General features: G+C 41.4%; 2 protein-coding genes across 3 annotated transcripts; both read left to right on the top strand.

Annotated features, from left to right (window-relative positions):
* The first annotated feature begins 223 nt into the window (after positions 1-223).
* On the top strand, positions 224-18,507 carry Ubqn (ubiquilin). The gene is made up of 11 exons (XM_028309409.1): positions 224-435; positions 561-747; positions 1,279-1,376; positions 2,016-2,159; positions 2,424-2,562; positions 2,644-2,751; positions 3,663-3,934; positions 12,454-12,567; positions 13,310-13,486; positions 15,596-15,728; positions 16,501-18,507. The coding sequence occupies exons 1-11, from the start codon at positions 334-336 to the stop codon at positions 16,575-16,577; spliced, it is 1,551 nt and encodes a 516-aa protein (XP_028165210.1). The 5' UTR covers positions 224-333; the 3' UTR covers positions 16,578-18,507.
* A 755-nt stretch (positions 18,508-19,262) lies between these two features.
* PIG-V (phosphatidylinositol glycan anchor biosynthesis class V) lies at positions 19,263-22,101 on the top strand. 2 transcript variants are annotated; one of them, XR_003656206.1, is made up of 2 exons: positions 19,263-19,382; positions 19,457-22,101. XR_003656206.1 is itself a non-coding variant. In XM_028309432.1 (2 exons), exon 2 carries the CDS (start codon positions 19,457-19,459, stop codon positions 21,050-21,052), a length of 1,596 nt encoding a protein of 531 aa, XP_028165233.1. In that variant the 5' UTR covers positions 19,263-19,377; the 3' UTR covers positions 21,053-22,101. The 2 variants fall into 2 exon arrangements, 1 of the variants encoding a protein (XP_028165233.1); XM_028309432.1 differs by having other exon boundaries at positions 19,263-19,377.
* The last annotated feature ends 64 nt before the right edge of the window (positions 22,102-22,165 follow it).

Here is a 22,165-nt window from a genome sequence, read left to right as displayed (position 1 = left end):
TCGTCGAAAAATGCTATGGCTATTTATCCGACTAAAAATGGTGATAAAATTACGTCTTCAGTATATTGTACTCATAAAAAATATATTTTATTTAATTTAATTAGTAAAAAAACATTTATGCATTTTTATTAAACTTATTTAAAAGCAAACTTGTTATCAAACATTTCATAAACTATAGCTCATCATCATCATCTTATCTGTCACCAAATATTTCTCACGTTGGCAACTCTGATTTTAGCCGTCAACGCGAGTCGTCCGTCAAATTCTATGTGAAGTGCTTGTACATATTTTTGCTTTTCCGCCAAAGTACAGAGTCATTCTAGAATTGCCAAAATGGCAGAGGGCCAAGAAGATCCCAAAAAAATCACTATCACAGTAAAGACTCCAAAAGAGAAACAGCAAGTGGAGATCGAAGAGGATGCCGATATCAAAAAAGTAAGTGAGGCACCGCCAGAAACCTTGCCCATGGCGTAATAACATAGATATTGCATACGCAATCATCGACGACACTCAATTTAACGATTCGGCGAGCTAACAGTGATAATATTATTTCGTTTCAGCTGAAGGAGGTGTTATCGCCGAAGTTCAGCGCTGAGCCGGAGCAGCTATGTCTTATCTTCGCCGGGAAGATCATGAACGATGCCGACACTCTGAAGCAGCACAACATCAAGGATGGATTGACTGTCCACTTGGTGATCAAAACGCCCCCCAGGCCGGAACCCGAGGGGGCGGCTCGGAGACCACCAGGTAGGGATAGTTCTCACCCTGATCAGCACTGTGCTAGTTGATTGACAAACCAAATTGTTGTGTCAAATCCAGGCGCGGATCCAGCCCTCAAAAAAGGTTGTGGGCACAGCCACCAAAAATTAGCAAAGTGAGAGTTGGATCACTACATGCCCAGACATACATTACATGCCTATTGATCTTATCAATAGATCATAATTAAAACAAGCAAATTAGGGTTGTGGGCATGCCCACAGTGCCCACAACGGTGGATCCGCGCCTGGTCAAATCATAAATTTAGTTACATCCTTTACCCAGCTTCTAGCAATAGATTCACAGCTGTGTAATTTTACTGACAAGTGGTGCAATAATTAGATAGAATTGACAGAATTAGTAATCTACTCATTAGAATGATGTAATTATGACTTCTCAAATTAATTGTTGCCTCCATTATGGATGTGTAAACAAAAATAGCTATATCTTTATCAAATATGATTCCAATAAGTTTATAGGTTACTTTTACGAACATGAAAGAAATTGGTTCTTCCTTTTTAGCTGATATCGGTGCTACACCATTTGGTCTGAACTCACTGGGTGGTCTTGCTGGTCTCGAAAGCCTGGGTTTGGGCCAGAGTACATTTATGGACTTACAGGTATGTCAATTTCAATACTCAATACTTTATTGCTTCACCACATTAGCATTTAGGTCTTACAATTCAAGCAGAAAAATGTGGACCCAGTTAGGTCACAGCAACCTTTGTAACTTGGCAATTACGTTTTGAAAAAATTTAATATAGGTACCTACATTCTCATCAAGATACAAATGAATTGATAAACTGAAATAATTTATAAAATTGAGATAAAAGAAATAATAATTATGGAAAATCTTGATAATTAACGATGATTGGAATTTCAGAAATAATAAAATGTATGTCATTGTGCATGTATTGCAAATAAATGACTCATTCAACTTGCAATAGATATCAAGTTAAATACATAATAATTACAAAACAAGATAATGACCTTGGACATTTTTTTTTACATAGTGCCATCTAGTCCCAAACTAAACTAAGCTTGTTCCATGGGTAGTACACAACAGATACTTGCATACTTTTTTTAAATCTTTACATAGTATAAAACAAAGTTACCAGTCCGTATGCTTGCTTTTTAAACTATGCAAGGCAGAGGCAGGTCTCTATTAATTTATAATTAGATAGATATAAGTTTTCTTTTAATTTATGTCATTATTGGTTTTGAAATCTTTCAAATGTTTGAAATATTTATAAATTTAGGCCCGCATGCAGCAAGAGCTCCTTTCCAACCCGGACATGTTGCGCCAAGTGTTGGACAACCCGCTCGTGCAGCAGATGATGAACGATCCGGAGAACATGCGCACACTCATCACATCTAACCCACAGATGCAGGACTTGATGGCTGTGAGTACACTGAATTTAACAGCTTTTTTAATATACAAAACCAACACTAAAATACAGAAATGTATGACAACAAGTAAATTTTGCAGCCTCAAAATTTTTAATTTTGCATTGTTAGTCACAATATTACAGCTTGCAATATATCATGTATATGCTATCTGTATACACTATAAGTTGTATTCCAAATAAATAATAAATAAATCAACAAAATACAATACACTTAATTAATGTGTAGATTTATTTTATAATCTGTCTATTTTTATACAGCGAAACCCAGAAATCAGTCACATGCTCAACAACCCAGAACTACTACGTCAAACTATGGAGTTGGCTCGCAACCCTGCTATGTTACAAGAGTTGATGCGTTCACACGACCGAGCCCTGTCTAATCTTGAGAGCATACCGGGTAACATATTTTTTTAAATGGTAATACATAATGTCATTTCATTATTCATTTATTTATTTTAATAATTTATTTTTATTTTAGGTGGTTACAACGCCTTACAAAGAATGTACCGGGACATCCAGGAGCCTATGTTGAATGTTGCTAGCAATATGGCTGGAAATCCATTCTCGGGGCTCGTAGATAATTCCGGTAAGTGTTCCATTTTTTTAAGTGGATTCTGCAGTGTAAAAGTGATAGCAAATTTAAATATGTAATTCCAAAGCCACACCTGCAAACTTGAAATTTGGCAAGTAGGTACCTTAAAGGGTGTAGATCCACTAAGAACGGATTTTACGAAACGCCGAAAAACAGGGTCCACGCGTACGAAGTCGCGGGCGGCTGCTACTATTAAAATATTTGTAATATTCTTACTGGATCCATGCTGGAAAAATAACTATAGGCAGTCTGGCCTTCCTCCAAATAAACATTCATAATTATTCATGTGCTTATGCAAGTACTTATTTTCTCAGTATTTTTTTCTGTAGGTATTTGACATTCACCTTACAATAGTGATGATTATTTGGCTTGTTAATTAATTTTGGATTCTGGATTCTTCTTCAGACACATTTTTGGGGTAAAAACCTTTCCTTTAATGAAATGAAGTTAAGACCTGGGCTTTTAAATGGTGCCAATATTGGTGGGAAGTGGGGATGCATACGTTTGAAAGTGCTTGTCGCGGGAGGGTCGATTTTTGTGATGACCAGTGTAGTTCATGAATTCAATCACTATGATATTTATTGACTCAAAGTTAGCAAAATCTATTTTACAGTAAGTAAATTGATAACTATCGCTGTTAAGTCTTGACAACCAAGACTATTTGAGGCTTCAACTATTCAATAATTGTTGTCCACTTGGGTTGTTAAACTTGGGTGTCCACGGAATACCAGGGTCGTGGCATTATCTACTGAGATGCTACGACACCATGCTGAGTGGATACCTTTTCAGTATCATTGTGTATATTCATTAAAAAGATCTGTCTATGTTATGTGTGTAATGATATTGAATGAATATTGAATACTTTTTCTTTCTTTCTTTCAATTAATCGGTCCCCATTTTTCCAGACGGCACAAACCCCCAACAGGGTTCAGAGAACCGACAGCCGCTGCCAAACCCTTGGCAGCGCGGCGGCGGCGGTGGCGGTGGCGGGACCGGCGCAGGCGGCGCCGCGGGCACCGGGCCCGGGCTCATTAATACGCCGGGCATGCAGTCGCTGCTGCAACAAATGGCTGAGAACCCGCGTCTTGTGCAGTCCATGCTGTCTGCGCCTTACACCAACAACATGCTGCAAGCGCTTGCCGCCGACCCAGAAATGGCGTCCCAGCTCATCAACCAGGTAAATTTTGATACAGACACGTCGGGCATGCAATCGCTGCTGCAACAGATGGCTGAGAACCCGCGTCTTGTGCAGTCCATGCTGTCTGCCCCTTACACTAACAACATGCTGCAAGCGCTTGCCGCCGACCCAGAAATGGCGTCTCAGCTATTGATGTGCCGTTCCCGAGAACGCTCTCCCAACTGAGAATATTCTCGGGAGCGCTCCCGGGAGCGTTCTCCTAAGTGAGAAAGGTTGAGAATCATGTTTATCAAATGGAAATAAACAAACTTTCTTAAGTAAATTAGTATTAAATTAAGTCCACAGATAAGTGTATATTAAACAATACACTCTATTTGCAGTGAAAGGCTATATTCCCAGTGTTCCCGAGAATATTCTCGGGAACTTTCCCGGCAATATTCTCGGCAACTGCACCTTTATTATATTTTAATTTTTTCGTCGTGAAATGTCGTTTTAATGATATGTAAGATGACAGAAATTTCTTTTTACACGTAATTAAATAATGTAACTGTCCATTTTTTCCTTTTTAACACGCTTTTATTAGGTCGTCGTGTATGTAACTATGTAATGGAATTTTAGAATCTGAATTACACGTACTTCTAAGTCTTGTATCATCATGAAACTTGGCAATTATAATGTAGATTAAATGACAATACAATATTGTGGTACCAGCTGGTCTGATGATGGGACTGGAAGGTGGCCAAAGGAATTTCTAAACGAAACGGCGGAATCACATCGAGTTTGGGATCATTGGATTTGTCTTTTCGAGATCTTTAAGTGCTAGATAATGTCCAGGGTCCTAATGATGGAGTCAGGAGGTGGCCATAGGAACTCCTAAACGAAACGGTGGAAACTCATCGAGTTGGGTTCGTTGGATTTGTCTTTTTGAGCACTTTAATGCTAGATGATGTCCAGGGTCCTGATGATTTTTGGCCTTTTAGTGCTGTTAGTAATTAAAAGCGTGTTTTTAGTTTTTTAAACTATTGTTATTTGAAATTAAGGACCATATTTCACAATCGCTTAGTAAGGGCCTGTTTCGCCACTTCTGGATAAGTTGTGGATAGCTTATCTGACGGATCATTTGACACATTTTTATAGAAAATACGTGCTAGCTAGATTGATCCGACACTTACCGAATATATCCCGGACATTAGTCTGTACGAGATTAGAATGGTTCTCAAACAGCTGAAAAACAGCAAGGCACCGTAATCACGGCTGAGCTTCTGAAAGCAGGCGGAATGCCGGCACTAAAGGCTTTTCAGAAGCTGCTCGATTTCGTCATCTTCGAGGGAATAACGCCTACGGCATGGCAAAGAAGTATAATGATACTCATCTTCAAAAAAGGCGACAAGAACTTGTTGAAGAATTATAGACCCATTTCGCTTCTGAGCCATGTCTACAAGCTGTTTTCTATAGTCATTACGAATTGTCACGTTAGCAGGCTCGACGACTTTCAGCCCCCCGAACAAGCCGGTTTCCGAAAAGGCTTTAGTACCATAGATAGACCATAATAATATACGCTACGGCAGATTATTATGGAAGATCAAGGAGTATAATCAGCCGCTTTGCAAGCAAGGAGTATAATTATGAAAAAGCCTTCGATTCGATTGAGACATGGGCAGTGCTGCAGTCTCTCCAACTGTGTCAAATTGACTATCGATACATTAAAGTGTTGAAAGGCTTGGACTGTCACTGTGGCGTATTTGTCCACAGTGACAGTCGGTTTCAAGACCAGGACCCGAAACCTATCCAGTTGCAGCGAGGGGTGAGACAGGGAGACGTCATCACCATCGCCCTGGAAGATGTTTTTAAGCTTCTGGGCTAGAGCGGATTCAGCATAAATATCAACGGCGAGCACATCACTCAGACAACAGACGATATCGTAGTCATGGCCGAGATCGTGGACGATCTAGGCACAATGTTCGATGGCCTCAATAGAGTAGAGACTCTATCGAGGCCATTGAGAGCAACGAGTGGGTCTCAAAATGAACATGGACAAGATTTAAAAATCATGTCTTACGACCGTGTTGCACCCACTCCTCTAAAAGCTGGAGACTCTACACTCGAAGTTGTTGACAATAATGCATACCTGGGACAAACAGTCCAGTTAGGTAGGTTCAACTTCGAAAAAAGGTCAATCATCTCGGCCCAGCTCGGCTGGGCAGCCTTCGGGAAGCTTCACGATATTTTCACGCGGCGTCTCCGTCGCGTTGCCGCTCCGCTTTAAATCCGCTTTGAATCCGCTTGCAATCCGCTAGGGTGGCAAGGGCCTTAAAACTCAGAGGCACACTGATGTTCAAATACCGTAGGCGAGTCCTAAAGCCGCGGTACGCGTTCGCCACGAAAAGAGTGAGCAAGACAGCAATATCTCACTCACACGTGTCATGCCTTGTTTATAATGACTAGTCTTAACGCCCAGTTTCGAAACATTACAAATAATATCACATAAACAATAAAATTAAAACTTAAACTAAATGTATTCTATCGAGAACACTGAGAATATTCCCGGGAGCGTTCTCGGTTCTCGAGAATATTCTCACTGGGAATATTGCCGGGGACGAGAACTTTCTCAGCGGCACATCTCTAGTCTCAGCTCATCAACCAGGTAAGTTTTGATATGGACACACGTCGGGCATGCAGTCGCTTCTACAGCAGATGGCTAAGAACCCGCGACTTGTGCAGTCCATGCTGTCTGCGCCTTACACCAACAACATGCTGCAAGCGCTTGCTGCCGACCCAGAAATGGCGTCTCAGCTCATCAACCAGGTAACTTTATGTTCCGTGCTAGTATTAATTATGGACACGCGGCGGGCATGCAGTCGCTTCTATAGCAGTTGACCGAGAACCCACGCCTTGTGCAGTCGATGCTATCTGCGTCTTATACCAACATCATGTTGCAAGCGCTCGCAGCTGATCCAGAAATGGCTTCTCAGCTCATCAACCAGGTGATTTACTAGTTTTTTTCACACAATATGGACGTACGCGCCGGGCATGCAGTCGCTTCTACAGCAAATGGCTGAAAACCCGCGCCTTATACCAACAACATGCTGCAGGCACTCATAGCTGATCCAGAAATGGCGTCCTAGCTCATCAACCAGGTGATTTACTAGTTTGTTCACACAATATGGACGTACGCGCCGGGCATGCAGTCGCTTCTACAGCAGATGGCCGAGAACCCACGCCTTGTGCAGTCCATGCTGTCTGCCCCTTACACCAACAACATGCTGCAGGCGCTTACTGCCGACCCAGAAATGGCGTCCCAGCTCATCAACCAGGTAAGTTTTGATATGGACACACGTCAGGCATGCAGTCGCTTCTACAGCAGATGGCCGAGAACCCACGCCTTGTGCAGTCCATGCTGTCTGCGCCTTACACCAACAACATGCTGCAAGCGCTCGCAGCCGACCCAGAAATGGCGTCCCAGCTCATCAACCAGGTGATTTACTAGTTTTGTTTCACACAATATGGACGTACGCGCCGGGCATGCAGTCGCTTCTACAGCAAATGGCTGAAAACCCGCGCCTTATACCAACAACATGCTGCAGGCACTCATAGCTGATCCAGAAATGGCGTCCTAGCTCATCAACCAGGTGATTTACTAGTTTGTTCACACAATATGGACGTACGCGCCGGGCATGCAGTCGCTTCTACAGCAGATGGCCGAGAACCCACGCCTTGTGCAGTCCATGCTGTCTGCCCCTTACACCAACAACATGCTGCAGGCGCTTACTGCCGACCCAGAAATGGCGTCCCAGCTCATCAACCAGGTAAGTTTTGATATGGACACACGTCGGGCATGCAGTCGCTTCTACAGCAGATGGCCGAGAACCCACGCCTTGTGCAGTCCATGCTGTCTGCGCCTTACACCAACAACATGCTGCAAGCGCTCGCAGCCGACCCAGAAATGGCGTCCCAGCTCATCAACCAGGTGATTTACTAGTTTTGTTTCACACAATATGGACGTACGCGCCGGGCATGCAGTCGCTTCTACAGCAAATGGCTGAAAACCCGCGCCTTATACCAACAACATGCTGCAGGCACTCATAGCTGATCCAGAAATGGCGTCCTAGCTCATCAACCAGGTGATTTACTAGTTTGTTCACACAATATGGACGTACGCGCCGGGCATGCAGTCGCTTCTACAGCAGATGGCCGAGAACCCGCGTCTTGTGCAGTCCATGCTGTCTGCGCCTTACACCAACAACATGCTGCAAGTGCTTGCTGCCGACCCAAAAATGGCGTTCCAGCTCATCAACCAGGAAGTTTTGATATGGACACACGCTGGGCATGCAGTCGCTTCTACAGCAAATGGCTGAAAACCCGCGCCTTGTGCAGTCTATGTTGTCGCCTTATACTAACAACATGCTACAGGCGCTTGCTGCCGACCCAGAAATGGCGTCCCAGCTCATCAATCAGGTAAGTTTTAATATAGACACATGTCGGGCATGCAGTCGCTTCTACAGCAGATGGCTAAGAACCCACGCCTTGTGCAGTCCATGCTGTCTGCCCCTTACACCAACAACATGCTGCAAGCGCTTGCCGCCGACCCAGAAATGGCGTCCCAGCTCATCAACCAGGTAAGTTTTAATATGGACACACGTCAGGCATGCAGTCGCTTCTACAGCAGATGGCTAAGAACCCACGCCTTGTGCAGTCCATGCTGTCTGTCCCTTACACCAACAACATGCTGCAAGCGCTTGCTGCCGACCCAGAAATGGCGTCCCAGCTCATCAACCAGGTAAGTTTTGATATGGACACACGTCGGGCATGCAGTCGCTGCTGCAACAAATGGCTGAGAACCCGCGTCTTGTGCAGTCCATGCTGTCTGCCCCTTACACCAACAACATGTTACAAGCGCTTGCTGCCGACCCAGAAATGGCGTCTCAGCTCATCAACCAGGTAAGTTTTGATATGGACACACGCTGGGCATGCAGTCGCTTCTACAGCAGATGGCTAAGACCCCACGCCTTGTGCAGTCGATGCTATCTGCGTCTTACACCAACATCATGTTGCAAGCGCTCGCAGCTGATCCAGAAATGGCTTCTCAGCTCATCAACCAGGTCATTAAGTAGTTTTGTTTTGTGCAAGTTTTGAAATAAGTGAGAAAAAAGAATGTGATTTCTACAAAGTAAAACAACTCACTCTCTTCTCATGGATGTCGTAAAGGGCTTCTACTGGACTGGGGAGTCTTAAGCTAAATCCTCCGTTTTCTGTGCATAATTGATTTTGATTCTTTTTGTGTTAGCAGTTTATTTTCATAAACATCTTTCTTTCCTAATTATAGAGGGTCTTGCTCCTTTAGTAGAGACTAAAATTACCTAATTATGACGATGATAGTAATACCACAGAATAATAATAAGTACTACGTACANCCAGTTTCGAAACATTACAAATAATATCACATAAACAATAAAATTAAAACTTAAACTAAATGTATTCTATCGAGAACACTGAGAATATTCCCGGGAGCGTTCTCGGTTCTCGAGAATATTCTCACTGGGAATATTGCCGGGGACGAGAACTTTCTCAGCGGCACATCTCTAGTCTCAGCTCATCAACCAGGTAAGTTTTGATATGGACACACGTCGGGCATGCAGTCGCTTCTACAGCAGATGGCTAAGAACCCGCGACTTGTGCAGTCCATGCTGTCTGCGCCTTACACCAACAACATGCTGCAAGCGCTTGCTGCCGACCCAGAAATGGCGTCTCAGCTCATCAACCAGGTAACTTTATGTTCCGTGCTAGTATTAATTATGGACACGCGGCGGGCATGCAGTCGCTTCTATAGCAGTTGACCGAGAACCCACGCCTTGTGCAGTCGATGCTATCTGCGTCTTATACCAACATCATGTTGCAAGCGCTCGCAGCTGATCCAGAAATGGCTTCTCAGCTCATCAACCAGGTGATTTACTAGTTTTTTTCACACAATATGGACGTACGCGCCGGGCATGCAGTCGCTTCTACAGCAAATGACTGAAAACCCGCGCCTTATACCAACAACATGCTGCAGGCACTCATAGCTGATCCAGAAATGGCGTCCTAGCTCATCAACCAGGTGATTTACTAGTTTGTTCACACAATATGGACGTACGCGCCGGGCATGCAGTCGCTTCTACAGCAGATGGCCGAGAACCCGCGTCTTGTGCAGTCCATGCTGTCTGCCCCTTACACCAACAACATGCTGCAGGCGCTTACTGCCGACCCAGAAATGGCGTCCCAGCTCATCAACCAGGTAAGTTTTGATATGGACACACGTCAGGCATGCAGTCGCTTCTACAGCAGATGGCCGAGAACCCACGCCTTGTGCAGTCCATGCTGTCTGCGCCTTACACCAACAACATGCTGCAGGCGCTTACTGCCGACCCAGAAATGGCGTCCCAGCTCATCAACCAGGTAAGTTTTGATATGGACACACGTCAGGCATGCAGTCGCTTCTACAGCAGATGGCCGAGAACCCACGCCTTGTGCAGTCCATGCTGTCTGCGCCTTACACCAACAACATGCTGCAAGCGCTCGCAGCCGACCCAGAAATGGCGTCCCAGCTCATCAACCAGGTGATTTACTAGTTTTGTTTCACACAATATGGACGTACGCGCCGGGCATGCAGTCGCTTCTACAGCAAATGGCTGAAAACCCGCGCCTTATACCAACAACATGCTGCAGGCACTCATAGCTGATCCAGAAATGGCGTCCTAGCTCATCAACCAGGTGATTTACTAGTTTGTTCACACAATATGGACGTACGCGCCGGGCATGCAGTCGCTTCTACAGCAGATGGCCGAGAACCCGCGTCTTGTGCAGTCCATGCTGTCTGCGCCTTACACCAACAACATGCTGCAAGTGCTTGCTGCCGACCCAAAAATGGCGTTCCAGCTCATCAACCAGGAAGTTTTGATATGGACACACGCTGGGCATGCAGTCGCTTCTACAGCAAATGGCTGAAAACCCGCGCCTTGTGCAGTCTATGTTGTCGCCTTATACTAACAACATGCTACAGGCGCTTGCTGCCGACCCAGAAATGGCGTCCCAGCTCATCAATCAGGTAAGTTTTAATATAGACACATGTCGGGCATGCAGTCGCTTCTACAGCAGATGGCTAAGAACCCACGCCTTGTGCAGTCCATGCTGTCTGCCCCTTACACCAACAACATGCTGCAAGCGCTTGCCGCCGACCCAGAAATGGCGTCCCAGCTCATCAACCAGGTAAGTTTTAATATGGACACACGTCAGGCATGCAGTCGCTTCTACAGCAGATGGCTAAGAACCCACGCCTTGTGCAGTCCATGCTGTCTGTCCCTTACACCAACAACATGCTGCAAGCGCTTGCTGCCGACCCAGAAATGGCGTCCCAGCTCATCAACCAGGTAAGTTTTGATATGGACACACGTCGGGCATGCAGTCGCTGCTGCAACAAATGGCTGAGAACCCGCGTCTTGTGCAGTCCATGCTGTCTGCCCCTTACACCAACAACATGTTACAAGCGCTTGCTGCCGACCCAGAAATGGCGTCTCAGCTCATCAACCAGGTAAGTTTTGATATGGACACACGCTGGGCATGCAGTCGCTTCTACAGCAGATGGCTAAGACCCCACGCCTTGTGCAGTCGATGCTATCTGCGTCTTACACCAACATCATGTTGCAAGCGCTCGCAGCTGATCCAGAAATGGCTTCTCAGCTCATCAACCAGGTCATTAAGTAGTTTTGTTTTGTGCAAGTTTTGAAATAAGTGAGAAAAAAGAATGTGATTTCTACAAAGTAAAACAACTCACTCTCTTCTCATGGATGTCGTAAAGGGCTTCTACTGGACTGGGGAGTCTTAAGCTAAATCCTCCGTTTTCTGTGCATAATTGATTTTGATTCTTTTTGTGTTAGCAGTTTATTTTCATAAACATCTTTCTTTCCTAATTATAGAGGGTCTTGCTCCTTTAGTAGAGACTAAAATTACCTAATTATGACGATGATAGTAATACCACAGAATAATAATAAGTACTACGTACAGAAGTTTTACTTCGCGAAGGTATTTAAAAAAATGTATGCTCAATGTCATTAACAATATGGTGTAATTTAGCTTGTCTCAAGAGTCAAGCAAGTTTGTCAGAAGTTTTGTTGACAAACGTCAGTGATCGGTACTGCGCCGAAGCTATAGGGCTGACTTCGGTAAAATGATGTGACGTGAGGTGCCAATCTGCAGAAAATGGCGGAGGAAATACATGATTTAGCATGAATTATCATGAATAATATTAACTAGTTATTTACCTCTCAGTGTCTTGAGGCAACTTAAAAAAGTACATTCTGTGTTTTTATTATTATTTAGGCAGTTAAATACTGCACAGTATTTAGTACACCATTTTCTTCCATCATACACAAGAATACGCGTGCGTGAGTCAATGTTCGCTCGTATGTGAGGCCTTGTCGAATAGTATCCTGTAGGTGGGCCATCGTGCGTGTTTTGTTTTCGATGTAAAATCGCGGAGATGAACAGGCCTGGTAATTACATTTAAATGTGTTATTCCCCCCCAGAACCCGATGTTCGCGAACAACCCGCAGCTGCAGGAGCAGATCCGCAGCATGATGCCGCAGATGCTGGCGCAGCTCCAGAATCCCGAGATGCAGCAGATGATGTCCAACCCGCAGGTCAGTAATCCTGCTAGGATTATGCTCAAATGTGTGTGCCCACTGGCCAAAGTCATGAGGCTAAATCAAGGAGTAGGAAGCAGCGGACAAATATCCAATTTCAGCATAATTAGTCGCGGAGCTGCAGAGCTGCTTCTGTTCATCTTCATAGAAACGCACGGGCGCGGTTTGTATGTGAGCGCGCCAACACGTATGCGGCGCGCACGTACACACTGACAAAATTTAGCGGGGAGCCAGTCGTGGTTGCGCCGAATTTTGTCAGTGTGTGCGTGCGCGCTGCATACGTATATTGTCGCGCTCACATACAAACCGCGCTCGGTAGGTACGTTTCTATGAGGATGACCTACTCATTTGTATTTACTCTGGTACAGTCTTATCAGTTGTAAAGGACATCATCCATTTTGGTCCAAAATCAAAAGTGCCGGCCAAAAAATAAAAGTGCTGTATTCTGATAGAATACGTCCGCCTTAGCATTTATTACTATGGCACCAAAGCTGTAGCACCACTGTGCATCGTGGTATTTGAGTTCTAAAAATATATGAAACGACTGACTTTGATCTCAAATACTACGACGCACAGTGGTGCTACAGCTTTGGTGCCATAGTAACAAAATGCTAAGGCAGACGTATTCTGTCAGAATACAGCACTTTTTTTGTTGGCCGGCACTTTTGATTTTTGACCAAAAATATATGAAACGTGGATGATGTCCTTTAGTAATAAACAACCATGTTTCTTCCTGCAGGCCCTGAACGCGCTGCTACAGATCCAGCAAGGCATGGAGCAGCTTCGCACGGCCGCGCCGTCTCTGGTGTCCAACCTGGGGCTGGGCGTGGGCGCCGCCGCCGCCGTGCCGCCCGCCGCGCCGCCCGCCCAGCCCGCCGCGCCGCGCCCGCAACAAAACACAGAGCTGTTCACCCAGGTGCGGTATTGATTCACTCATGCCCGTTATCACCATCAACCCCTAATTTTCAAGTGACCCCTATGGTATATGGTAACACAAGAGGAATTTTATTTTCATAGGAGTCACTTAAAAATTAGGAATTGATGGTGAAAACGGGCAATAGTCAATGTTTTTTTTTGTTTTGTGGTTTAATCATGCGATCAGTCCTTAAAAACTATAAGCAGATGGGGTGGATTCTTTTCGTCATTTAGAGCACTGCTCCCAGCGGAAACGGGCCTTTATTTTTCTTAATTTCAGGTTTATTTTCAGACTAATTGTCGAAGATAGTTAATGTAAAATAGTAAAACACAGGTCTTAACGCGACGTTTATTAATGAGTTACATTATGTACTCACGGCTTGACGTTTCGGCTGCGATGCTGCAGCCGTTTAGTTGAAATGGAACGCGGAAGTTTAAAATTTTCAGGGTTCGAAAATATCCGATATTTATTATAAATATCAAAATATCGGATATTTATGATATATATCCGATATATATCAACTTTGATATATATCAATTTTGTATGAAAGCCATAGTATTATTTTATTGCATTATTCATGAATACTATTGCATATGTGTTACATAAACATGTTTTTAATGTTTTTAAAACTTAAAATCAGACAAATAAAGCAAAAACATAAAATATCTTTGAAATACGGCCAAATCACCTAAAAAAATAAAAATCTTATGTCAAAAAGTACAAATACAGTAACAAATTTTAAAAGTTGATATATATCATCAAAACCGGCTTGATATATATCGGATATATATCCGATATATATCTTGATATATATCCCTTGATATATATCCTCGAACCCTGAAAATTTTACACTAGTCAATGTGTAAAGTCCGGTCGCCGAGCAGATACAATTTCGTCCAGTGACCCCAAGCTACCCATCCTTATCGCTCGCACGTAATTATATTGCTGTCGCGACTGTGCGACGGGTGGCTGCAGTGAGTGTGCGACAGCAATATAATTACACGCGAGTGATAAGGATGGGTAGCTTGGGGTCATTGGACGAAACTCAATCTATTCTATTCTATCAGGTCTATTTCAGAATAGAATAGCGATTTTGTTTGTCTCCGCGTCTATAAAAAACAATTATGCTTACTGGTCACAATAAACCCACTGGTTTACTCTCGTAGATTATTCCTAAATAATGATTTCCCCCAACAATTAATCGTTCCCATAAGTTAATACTTAATCTTCCCGTAAGTTAATCTTAAATGATCCCGGTAGTTAATACTGGCGGGATCATTTAAGAGTATAGACGTAAGTGTTTCCATGTACGACGGCGGCGCGCAGACGACTGTTCGCTGGGGCGCGGCGGCGACGCTTTATAGGTCCTTTAGCGCTATTATGTGAGCTGTGTTTATGACCATCATCATCAATAGGTGAATCATTAAAGAGTACAAAGCCGGGTCTCCTGCATACTTTTTTGTGCTTCCTAACACCATAATGAAGATTAAAAAATATGACGCTTTTGCGGATGAGCCTAAACTGGAATGGATATTTCAGTCGCAGGTAACTGCGCAATGTTTTATGTTCATAAACGTGGTTGGTTAGTTCTTAGAGCAGGAGACCCGCCTGTAGACGATATACTTGGATCATATTAAAAATAAAATAGATGTTATGTATCGGTAGATGTAAAATGTAATAGATCTGAGTAATGAGTTTTTTTTTTGTCTAACTAGATTCTACTCAATTCTAGTCACATCCTGTAGGTAATTTAGCAGTTCCCTTGACATCATAGTCAGGTTTAGTCTCCATTGCAGGATACGACCCTATGTAACGTAAATGCATCGGTATTTTTTTAGTTTATTTTACATTCTAAAATCGTGACAACATCATCATAATCTTGCTGTGCGAAAACGTTCTTAGAGCGCTTTCACATTTAGGCGACTTTAGCAGCGCGACAAACGCGAAATAGACGCGCTGCCGATTATTTCGTACTATATACAGCGAATACCTGCCTTCGCATTATAAAAACGCCGCTGCCACGCTGCTGTCGCGCTTCTCACGCCCCAATGTGAAAGCGGCCTTATCGTTGACGGCATAAAGTCTAACCACATGTTTTGTTTGGCACAGTTCATGCAGCGAATGGTGTCCGCGATGTCGACGAATCAGACGAACTCGTCGCAGCCGCCCGAGCAGCGCTACTCGCAGCAGCTTGAGCAGCTGGCCGCCATGGGCTTCCTGAACAGGGAGGCCAACTTGCAAGGTGAGCATTTGTTAAAAAGCTCGGAACCTGTTTGAAAAATACCGTTATTTATTATGTTCTTTAACGTCGTCGTCGTCGTTTCAACCAAATGACGTCCACTGCTGGACAAAGGCCTCCCCCAAGGTTTTCCATAATGAACGGTCCTGCGCTGCCCGCATCCAGGCTCTTCCCGCGACCTTTACCAGATCGTCGGTCCACCTAGTAGGAGCCCTGCCCACGCTACGTCTTCCAGCCCGGTTCTTTAACGGTTTTTGCGAAAACGACATTCATTTCGTTCTTTAACCGAAAAAACCGGTTAAAGACGCACGGCCGGCGTCTTGCATAAAACGGGGGCGCGGGACACACGCACACAATGAAGCGGCCACATCGTCTATGCCCCGATATAACGGTTAATTGTGGTAAAGAACGAAAACGTAACCGAAAACTTGGTTCTGAGAAATAACGTCATTAATACCGGTTTCGAAGAACGAAAACGAAATTATTTCGTTCTCATGTACTCAGGGCTATAACATTTTGAAAAATTAACCGGTATCCGAGCCTTGGTTGAGGCACATCGTAGGTATCGACTATCGATAGTCCCTTAAGAATTTTTCTATATTTGTTTGTAGTCGGGCAATAGTTGCACTATCGATAAATTAATCAACAGCAAAAAGAAAAAAAAAACTATTATAAGTATTGTACAAAAACTTGATATAAATTATTGGTTTAATAATGAACTTGTAAATCTTGTTATCATTAATTTCAGAAAAAATAAAGTGTGGTTTTATTTCAGCTCTGATCGCGACGTTCGGCGACGTGAACGCAGCTGTGGAAAGGCTACTGGCCCTCGGCCAGCTGTCCATGAGCTAACACGCGCGCCCGAGACCGCTCCCACGCATGGCTACTACTCGCGACCACTCACACCGTCCCGGCTGCGAAGCTCCACGGATTTAACATGTAATCGTCTTTATTTCTTTGTCACAAAGTTTATTTCAGAATCAATCAGACAGACGGGCTTCGTATTTTGGATCGGTTCTCCATCTCACTTCCTTCATATCTTCATACCTCCGTAACGTTTAGTCACTAGAGTTTTAACACTCCGTTTGTTTCCATATTTTCCAACTGTTTCGATATCACGGTTTGTCACTGTCCACTTTTGGTGTGTTTGAAGTGTACTTGTTTCTAAACAACGACTGTTTGTCTTATGGTATTCATGTATTATGGTTTTGGCGAAAATTTGTGGTATTTTAAATGGCAAAAATCCATATAAAAATAACAAAAAAAATGAAGTACACGTGAGGGAAATAGCGTGATCGGGTCGGCCTCCTTCGAAGCTACCTCAAGGATCTTATGTAAGAGAAGGCTAATTTTCTATTATTCTGTCCTTTTATATTTATTCTTTACACTTCTGATGTGTAGTTTTGGAGGGTTTAATTAAGTAGGTTCCTACAGTTATGTTGGCACTGCAGTCAATATGAGTAAGTAGCCATTATTTAATTTGTTGCCTGTACATCCTAATATTCCCGATCGCTGTCAGGGAGGATTGTTTAATCCTCATAATAGGTTTTTCCTATACACATATTTCGATTTCATTCCTTCTTGTTTTTAGGTAATATGCGAAATTGTTTAAGGAAGGTACTCTTTCATGTAACAAGTCACTTGATTTATGTATTTTATGGCTATTGTAAAGAAAAATATATTTCTAACATTTAATTTAATCTATATATACTTTTTTTATTATTGATGTGAACTTGTAGCGTTGATTATTACATACATTGCATTGCAGTAGAATTATGTAAATAGTTTTGCTTACGCAATAAAAATATGTCCGACACAAACACAACTTCAGGCGTTAATGAAATCTTGGTTCTGCTATTTATTAGTAAGAGTTTATTATGCACTTATTGTATTTATAAAGCCGAACCAAAAGTACTAAATCGTATGCAATATTTATGTAGCTAAATATAAAAACACTGAATAAAATACGAAAAACTGTGTAGTTGGAATAAATGCTGGTAAAATATCTATTATGTTGTGGTGGTAAAATTATCTTCAATTAAAGGTTTTATTTTAGCATATCATAGTGGTTTTATAGTGAAGTAATTAAATTTAAGTTGTAAAATATGATGGTGTATACTGTTGCTCATTTTTCTAGCGAATTGTGTTGAAAACTATCCAGAATTTATAGAAAAAAAAACAAACATTATGCAACAATATAATATTACGAGTAAAAGGTACATTTAATTTATGAAAATTATAGCAATGATCATTGGTGCATACGTGTGTAGGCATACAAATGTAAAGTATAATAATTATTGTCGTCATACGCTGTGTGTGAAAGGGTTCCACTAAATGTAATTATTTTCCATTGAGTTGGTGTACTTTGAGCCGAATTTTAGATACATGTTTGAATAAAAGTAGGAAAGCAAGATCATAATGTATGACATCATAGTTCACGCCTTTTATCTAATCGTTTACTTGTTCAACAATTCTGTTTTACAATTTAAAAAAATAATCTACAGTCGTGCGATGTGGATGTCATTGGGAGGCCTATGTTCAGCAGTGGACGTCCTGTGGCTTACGTGATGATGATGAATCTACAATCAACGCGTTTATTTGGAAATTGAATTATATCTATTTTAGTTGATATTTAAGAATACGTTTTTGTATACATGATATGAGGCGTGTGTTCTGTGATGTATTCTAGACTGCTAGAATTGTCTGAAATCGTATGAATCTGGGTGTAACATTATTATGTGACAGAATGCAATTATTATAAATAAATATAAACTACACTGTGGTTTTATTTTTCTCATAAAATCCTTATCCCGACACTTGATGATTGATGAAATCTACGAAATATTTTTTTAACACGCTTTTATGAGATCGTCGCGTATGTAATGGAATCTAAGAATCTGAATTACACAAAATTTTGCTGCGGTAATGCACTCTCTAATTCTTGTATCATCATGAAATGATTAGATAACAAAATGAGGGCTATCGTTTTTATACTTAACAGTTCGCACCCCTGGCGATTGACAGGACCTTACTCTACAGTGGCGCCATCTTGATGAGTGCAAATGCGATAGTCCTCCTACCACTTTAAATAAATAGCGCTCACAAGTTGGTGCCACTGTCTTCGCGACTAGCAAGTGACAGGACAGGACCTTACTCTACAGTGGCGCTAACTTGTAAGCGCTAAAACGATAGCCCTCGATTTTTTTTATTTGCCCCAGACACTGCCCATTCACATCAGAATCAGATAGGGCTCTAATTTTAGCAGATAACATTTTGCTGGGGTAACGACCGCACACTATATTATTATCCTGTCTCAAGTTGTGCAATATAGGCAATATATCATTCCGTGCTTTATATCGCTTCTAAAAAAGAAGGCTGTGTGAGTGTGATCAGTAGCCGTCACAGATATGGATCCATATCTGTGGTAGCCGTAAAACTTGGATCGAAAAAAAAAAAATGTAATGTCATGTCATAAGTCATTATTTGACATTGACATTTATGAATGAAACAAGACAGCTAGAGGACACAGATATGGATTGAATTTTCGGGATTTAAGTTGTTGTTTTCTTAAATATTGCTTAATTTATTAACGAAAACATTTTAATAAGATGTACAGTAACGTTTAAAGCTGCTACCAAAGTAAAATAACAAAGTGAGGTATATCATTAATTTATATAGATTTGTGTAACATTTATTTTTTAGATATCATAAATTTTTTCATTATTTCGCAGATGTATTCTCCTCGACAAAAGATTGTGTGGTTCGCCTTCAGCACCAGGATTGTAGTGCTGCTTCTGCAAGCTTTATTTAACAATCTTATTCCGGATCATGATGCCAATGTTTTCATCAGTCCTGAAGACCCAACACTTCGCAAAACATTTGCCGATATAGTAGTAGATAAAGTTCTCGGTGGGCTAAAACGATGGGATGCTCAGTATTTCATACACATCGCACAGTATGGATATACCTATGAAAATTGTTTAGCATTTTTTCCACTATTCCCCATGATTGTAAGATATGTAGCCTATGGCCTGTGTAGTTTGTTTGGGTCCTTGTTAAATTATCACAGTACATTGATGATATCAGCAACAGTTTTAAATCTGTTAATGTTTGTAAAATCTGCAGATATTTTACATAGAATAAGTTTGAGAATACTTAGAAGTGAATGTAAAGCATATAAATCTGCTATATTGTACTGTGTTAATCCAGCAAGTATATTTTTTACTGCACCTTACTCTGAAACACTGTTTGCTTTGATGACATTTTATGTAATGCTGAAATGTACTGAAAATGAAACATTAAGATTTGCCAACATTGATATTAGTAGTGGCTTGCCGACAGGCTTTTCCATGATCACTAGGTCCAATGGTTTAGTTAATTTAGGATTCATATTTTATACAAGTTTCAAAAATGTCATAGAGAGGACTCTGCCTGAAATTGCCTATAAATATAGAACCTTGAAACATAGAATAATTCTCCCATTTCTGTTGTTACCGTTGCTTACAACTAGTGTAGCATTATTTTTGACTGTGATAATTGCTATACTGCCATTCCTGTTGGTTCAGACTTACAACTACTTCAAGTATTGTGTTCATAGTGATCACAACCTACCAGAGTTTCTGTTCAACTCTGAATATGTTTTGCCGGGGAGTGCAGAGAGTCCTTGGTGCAATTACTCCTTACCCCTGTCTTACTCTTATGTGCAAAGCCATTACTGGGATGTTGGATTTTTTAAATATTACCAATTGAAGCAAATACCCAATTTCATGTTAGCTTTCCCTATTTTGTTTCTAATAACTTACAATTGTATGTCATATTTAAGTAACAATTTTAGACTATGTTTAAGACTTGGAATAAAATCAAATATATTTGGATATGGAAACAGGATGCCTTATAGGCCAAAACAATACTGCAAAGGTTTTGGGGCCAATGATCCTACCTTGTTTGTATATGTAGTTCATATAATGTTTTTGAGCATTTTCTGTATTATATTTATACATATTCAAGTGTCAACAAGATTATTAGCATCAGCTAGTCCAATTTTGTATTGGATCTGTTCAAGTAGAATGAATGTTGGTCCAACACCAACTTCAGACCAAAATACTATTAATGAACATTTTCGGCGTCTTGGAATCGGGAAAAGGATTCCATCTCACCATCTCTCAATAGCCAATTTAGAGGGTGTTGACAATATGTATAGCAAATGGAAAACATTCATAATATCTAGAAGGATGCCTGATTTTCAATCGCGCTTAATACAATATTACTTTATTGGATATTTTGTAATAGGCACAGTACTATTTTCAAATTTCTATCCGTGGACTTGAAGTGATGTCGTCATAACAAAACATATCAAACAGACGTATCCATAACAAATATTCATAAAAGTTAATTAACTAGGTAGCAATAGAAACTACTGTGGTAGGAGGTTGAACTTTCGCTTTTATTAAGAGTAGGCGCACACCGTTGATTTTTCGTCGGCCGATAGTTTAGTCGGACTGTTGATCAGTATGGGCATGTATGGGAGTGCGCACACTACACCGATTCGATTTGGCCGATTCTTCATACAATTTGAAATCGGGCACAACTATCGGCCAACTAAAAATCAACGGTGTGCGCCTACTCTAAAGGATCGTGATATGAACAGAAACAAACTATTAAAGGTATAGATTTTGGTCTGTGATTGGTCGAAACTAGGCTATTTACTAGATTGAAATCTATTCATAGCTTGATTCGAGTTTTACCCTCTATAATAGTGATATTGTGAAGACAGTACCTAAGTACATACCTAATTTATTTGATTTTCTATTATATGAAGTATTATTCCACATATCACGTGCTATAGCTACTGCTGTTCATTATTCTTTAGGACATGCCATTTTATCTTAACCAAAATTAAATTTGAATGAAGTAGGGTAGTATGATAGCATGCATGCAATGCACTCTGTATTTGTGGCAATACACACAGTTTGAGCCACTGTAAAAGCCATTTTTAATGTACAAATTAATGCAGTTAAAAAAGTAAGTTTTTAAAGTTATGAATATTGATAATAATGTGCCTGTACACAGTTAATTATGGAATCTTTGGCGATCAGATGAAATTGGCTCATTTCATAGCACCTACCTACCTAAAAATAAGTATTGTAAGTTTCTTCTGCTTGAAGTTAATAAAGAATGGGGCCTTTCAGAGTTAGTCCATTTATATTCTAGTTATAAAGATTGCCTTTTAAAGATATTCTAGTCATAAATTGAAATTCTAAATAATATATTACGACATTGGTAAAAAAAAATTGCGGACTTAAGACCTTTATTATTTTAAATAAATTAACGGTCTTAAAGCGTCTGTATCACTTTGCAATACTACCCTTTAAGTGGATAAAATAACAGTAGAGTAAGATTAACTTATGGATAAGTGTAGCTAATTTATTATTTATTAACAC

The sequence above is a fragment of the Ostrinia furnacalis genome, unplaced genomic scaffold (assembly GCF_004193835.3).
Source record: "Ostrinia furnacalis isolate ACB-3 unplaced genomic scaffold, ASM419383v2 OfSCF2780, whole genome shotgun sequence".
Classification (NCBI taxonomy): domain Eukaryota; kingdom Metazoa; phylum Arthropoda; class Insecta; order Lepidoptera; family Crambidae; genus Ostrinia; species Ostrinia furnacalis.
This window is presented reverse-complemented; position numbering and strand designations above follow the sequence as displayed.